We start from the raw sequence: 5,938 nt of genomic DNA on the forward strand, positions 1-5,938 counted from the left end.
TAACTAGTGCTCGATTACCATATACCAAGTATACACTAAAGGTGACTATTGATCAATCATCATAAACCATGAACCATGCATATATACACTAGAGGTGACTATTGCTCGATCATCATAAACCCTAAACCGTATATACATTATGGATTATTCGCTCGATCATCATAGATTAACCATGCCAACATTAGGGGTGACTAATGCTCAATCATCATAAATGATGTAGATCAGGTATCGAGAACATGCCTTTAACAGTCACTCAACAAACATTAGAAATAAGGAGTAACAAACTTGTAGAAAAGGGGCAAATCCATGCCGCAAATAAATTGATTTAATTCATAAAACATAAGCTGTCTAACAACTATTACAAGGAAAAGACTTAGATGCCTTGGGGTATTAATACCTTGCAAGGTTTCATTATTATATTGGTCCACGTAAGTCCACATAGGACAATAGCTTCAAAATGTGGAAGACCTCAGTCAGTCACGTTAACCATACAAAGTTAACGTAACAGACTGACGGAGGCAACATCCACAGACGGAGGCAAAGTCCACAGACGTGCGTTCTTCTCTGACTTCTCTGACGGAACGGAACAGCGTTAGAAAACCCAAGACTACTGTCTCTCTCTCTTTCGATCATTAAACCTAAACGGCTCTTTCTCTGTCTCTCTCTCAACGTCTCTTTCTGTCTCTCTCTCTCTATCTCTTTCTTGATCAATCAATCTTGCTCATTCTATATCTACGACTCTCTATAACCTAGACTCACTCTCTGTAACTCTTGATCCTTCAATCTCATCGAGAGTCTTGATTATTCAATCTGATTGAGACTCTCTCTTCAGTATCAGTATCGATCCCATCTGATCGACAATCAGACGTTCCTGTCGCGCTGAATCTTCTCCTCTTTCGCCCAGTTCGGTGAGTTTTGTTTCTTCATAATCTTGTTTCAGTTTCATAGTCTCATGGTGTTTGTTTGATACCTTTTTTCAGTTCCCTTGTTTGATTTGTGAATCTTGTACATATTGCTTCATATAGAAAACACTACTATTTTAGGTCTTCTATTCTATTGTCATGATTCATGATTCATTCAAAAGAGGTAATCTGTGAATCATAGATTTCATAGATTGTTTCATGAAAGAAGTAGTTTAACTCATGAAATTGAGTAGACCAATCAATATAACACAAGCGGTTCGTCATTGTTTAATAGGTCTACTATTTTTTTGTAATTTTCTACTTTATATACAATACACATCTTATTAAAAAAGTAATCGTATATACTGATACTGAAGTCGAAACACAGGTACAAACAGCGATGGATGCGTCTGAGACTGAAAAACAGCCGAATAAGGGTGTAGAGGATGTGGCAGTAGATGTTCTCGGATTTGGATGCCTGATGATCGCCGATGTGCGAGCTTTGACCTTCGAAACAGTAGATGAGGCAGAGAGATTCTACTGTGCATATTCAGCAGCAGTTGGATTTGGATGTAGGAAGGATGACAAGGGAGAGGCTAACGGTTTGATTCGGTGGAGGCAGTGGGTCTGCTGCAAGGAAGGGACTCGAGGTAAAAAGTACTTGGAAGCAGATGGTTTGAGTCGTACTCCTCGGAAACAGACTAGGGTGAATTTCCAAGCTATATTTCAGATCAATTACAATGATGGGAGTAGAGTTTATATGGTGAAGATATTCGTTCCAGAGCATAATCATGAACTAGCTACTGGGAACCAGATTGCATTCGTTCGTTCTCATCGTCATGTCAGCGACGCAGCTTTGGCTCTGACAAACACAATGACAAGGGTTTCAATCAGACCATGTCACACGTATGAGTATATGGTGGAGCAGGCTGGGGGATATTCGGTAGTGGGATTCACTATGAAGGACCTCTACAACAAGCTTGACCAACAACGACGGACCTCCCCATTTGAGAGTGATTCCGAAGGAGAGCTTTCCTACATGAGCACTGGCAGCAAAAGACCCACACTTCATATGCAGATTCACTACAGATTTGGAAGACAGGTTAGTGGACATTTTTTGGGGAGATGGGCATTCATTTGTTGATTATCAGTGTTATGGGGATGTGCTGATATTCGATAGCACATACAAAACCAATGTTTACAACAGGCCATTGGTTTTGCTTGTTGGGTCGAACAACCATCAAGGTAGTATTATTTTTGGTGCTGCCCTTATTTCAGATGAGACTGAGGAGACATACACTTGGTTGCTTCGTACATTTTTGGAGTCGATGAATGGGAAGATGCCAAAGGCGGTACTCACAGATAGTGACGAGGCCATGCGTAAGGCAATTGAAACTGTGATGCCGGAAGCAAGGCACCATCTATGTATTTGGCACATAGGTAAAAATGCCTTTACCCACTTAAAGTCTGAGGAAAAGTTGAAGGCTTTTAACAGATGCGTGAGGAAGTATCAGACGGTTGAACAATTTGAAAGGTTGTGGCAGGAAATGATTAACGAACTTGATCTTCATGACGATATTTGGATCGGGAATATGTATGAAAAGAGAGACAAGTTTTGTCAAGCATTCTTTGGTGGCATATTTATGGCCAGAATGAGAAGCACACAAAGGTGTGAGGGCATGAATAAAGAATCCAAGAGGGTGCTTGGTAAAGGGAAATCCCTTGTGGAGCTTGTTGCATTGGTGTACAGATTACTTATGAAACTGAGACACAATCAAGAAAGGGATGAATTCATCAATATAAATTCCTTTCCTGGTGCCGTAACTCACTTGGTAGATTTGGAGATACAAGCCTCTTCTATATTCACACACGATGTGTTTAAGTGGATTGTAAAAGAGATCAAGAAAGAGAGCTTTATTACACTAAAGCAAGGAGCAGAATGTCATGAAGATGGTAGTCGTGTTTACAAGGTATCAGTTTACAAACGGCTTGAATTTGACCACACTGTTGTTTACCACCCTGAGAAAGAGACTGACAGTGCAGAAGACCCGATTATGGTGTGTTCTTGTAGAATGTTTCAGTACAGGGGAGTACCATGTCGTCACATGTTCACGGTGATGAAAAACGAACACATTTTTGAGCTTCACAAGTCACTGATCGACAAGAGATGGTCAAAGGACGCAAGAACTGTGTGTGAGATCCCTTATATGGATCAATCTATGCCCAGAGAAGCATTGGAAGTGAGCAGGTATGGTGCTCTAACTGCCGAATGCAATCAATTGTGCTTTTATGCTTCAAAGACAGATGCAGGGTACAACATGTTGCAGAAGGAGATCAGTAGACTCTCATCAATTGTGGAATGTTTTGCTAAAGAAAAAGAAAAAGTTCAAGCTCCGGCCACACCCAGCAACATGAAAGGTAATGTTGTGAGAGACCCTATCCCAATTAGGACCAAAGGTAGAGAAAAAAATGACAAGAAGACTGTGGCTCCTAGACGACCGATTACTTGTGGTTATTGCCAAGGTATTGGACATAACAGTCAATCATGTAATGTTAGGAAGGAGAAAGAAAAAGCTGAGAAGAGCAATGAAAATGACGAACGAAACACTGACCCTCGTCCTTCAGTTGCAACACCTGCAAAGAGATCCTGTGGTTATTGCAAACGATCTGGACACAATACTCAAACATGTGATGTTAGGAAAGAGAAAGAAAAAGCTGAGAAGACAAACGAAAATGTTATGGGAACAAGCAATGATCCTCCTCCTTCAGTTGCGACACCTGCAAAGAAAACTATTCACTGTAGTGCGTGCAAAGGAGCCGGGCACACACACCGTAGATGCCCAAACAAAACAAAAAAAGGAGACGCCTCCCCCACATCTGAGGAGTGATTCCTTATTCTGGTGATATAGGTGCTAATCTTAGTTATAGTTGTAGTTCAAATTTCTTGTACTCTGTGTTTGGCATTTCATTTTACTTTTCAGTAATGTCAACGTGAATTTAGATTTCCTTGTTTTGTTTTTGCTTTGTGAATGGTCTATCTCGCCGTAGGACACTTTTTTAGAAAGTCTACATGAAGTAAAGAAACTGTTCGTAACAGAAGTAGATGATTATGTAATAAATGTAGAGCTAATAAGGTAACACTATGAAGAACACATCTCCAGAAAGTCTACATTGTATCATGCTTTTATCATAAACGAAGAGTAGAACGTCTTTGCAGAAAAAGTAGCCCATTCAATACTGTCGAACAATTATCATCCACTATTGTGAGGTTTACTATGATGGAGCACTAGTAACCTTGCATGAATATAGGCTGTAAACTGAAATATATTGATGTAAGTAGATGGTAATGATGCACATAATTATTACAATGGACATAATTAATGATTATCATAAATACATGGATTATTATATGTTAATAAATGCAGACGGAATTTAATGCAAAATTCATTCCAGTAGACCAATAAGGAAATTATTCCTATTTGGGATTACGGTTTGTGATGATGGATAAAGCACTAGTAACCTTGCATTTATATAGGATTATTTTATGATGATCGATCTCTCTAGTCACCTGTAGTGTACAATGGGTGTAGGGTTTTTGATGATGAAGTCTCACTATGCTTATATACCTGATGGACCATATAAATGTCATTTTAGCTTTTTAGTTTCGAGAAGAACATTGTAATTAATCTCCTACTTGTTATGGGATTTCCACCCCATGATTTATTATATGTTCACTACGCTTATATATGTGATGGACCCCATATAAAATGCATTTTATATGTTCACTATGCTTATATATGCCACAAACTCATATATGTTCAGAGAGAGAGAAAGATGGCAGAGCACGACCTAACCCCGCATTGTATCAGTATGCCAAATTTCAGTTTGAGTGTGGTAACTAATCTGGTGCTGCTGATTATCTGTTTCAGTACAGGGCTTTATGCACCAACAGTGAGAGAAGTCTCGGTGCTTTGTGGGGAAAGCTGGCAGCTGAGATACTGATGCAAAACTGGGATATTGCTCTTGAGGAGCTTAATTAACCGCCTCAAGGAAATTATTGATTCCAAGAATTTCAGTTCGCCCCTAATTCAGGAGTTTTTGACATGTGTTTATGTTAATTATGGCATGTGTTTATGTGATATTGAATGATCCCTTCCTTGGAAAGTGAGTTGAAGAAGGCAATTTCACTACTGTACCATTGAGGGATGAATTTCTTGAAAATGCTCGTCTATTTATCCCTTATCTTTGAGTCTTACTGTCGCATACATCAGCGCATTTCCTTGATCTAGACTGAGATTTGAATTACTAGAGGTTTTGTTGACTTGTAAGAAGAGGTTTCATTAGTAACATGAGGTTTGTCAGATCAGACTGTAATTTACTTCCCCTAAATCGATCATAAGCACTATATACATTAAACTCAAGCCCTAAATGTTTCATCTCATAAGGAAACATGTCGTTGATGAAGACCGTTGTTGGATCGTTAGATGTACTGCCCGTCTCAGAAAATTGGCCATGATCATGCGGACCCCCAGATGATGTTTCACCGTGATATAACGAACATGTGTACTTCTCCCAAAACCCGTTACTCTTCAAGTGCTGTCATATTTTGTCAATCGCAAATCGATGCATATCGTTGCGACACTGACATTTCGTGCACGGGCAATAGAAAATTGTATTCCCGTTAGCATCAGCCAGCGCATATTCCAGAAAACTCATAATTCCTTTACCATATTTTTTGTCCCATTTTGGAAGCGAAATCCAACTCTTATCCATATATATCCTGAAAATATAACAAAATATATATGTATAACGCTAGCTAATTATTAATTAAATTTTATGCCATATATAAAATTTTAATTCATTTATATATATTCTACGTACTACAACTAATTAATTGATAACAAATTAATTAACACACATATATATATATATATATAGATATACTTAATTAATAATTACATAACAATATTATATATATCAACATCATCACAAAATCATCATCAACAACTTCATACCATCAACACAATATTATAAAT

At 38.4% G+C, this 5,938-nt stretch overlaps 1 protein-coding gene across 1 annotated transcript; it reads left to right on the forward strand.

The window, feature by feature from the left end:
* The first annotated feature begins 1,302 nt into the window (after window positions 1–1,302).
* LOC101292068 (protein FAR1-RELATED SEQUENCE 5-like) lies at window positions 1,303–3,790 on the forward strand. Its single transcript, XM_004308522.1, has 2 exons — window positions 1,303–2,004; window positions 2,054–3,790. Exons 1-2 carry the CDS (start codon window positions 1,303–1,305, stop codon window positions 3,788–3,790), a joined length of 2,439 nt encoding a protein of 812 aa, XP_004308570.1.
* Window positions 3,791–5,938: the final 2,148 nt, after the last annotated feature.

Source organism: Fragaria vesca, linkage group LG7 (genome assembly GCF_000184155.1).
Source record: "Fragaria vesca subsp. vesca linkage group LG7, FraVesHawaii_1.0, whole genome shotgun sequence".
Classification (NCBI taxonomy): Eukaryota; Viridiplantae; Streptophyta; class Magnoliopsida; order Rosales; family Rosaceae; genus Fragaria; species Fragaria vesca.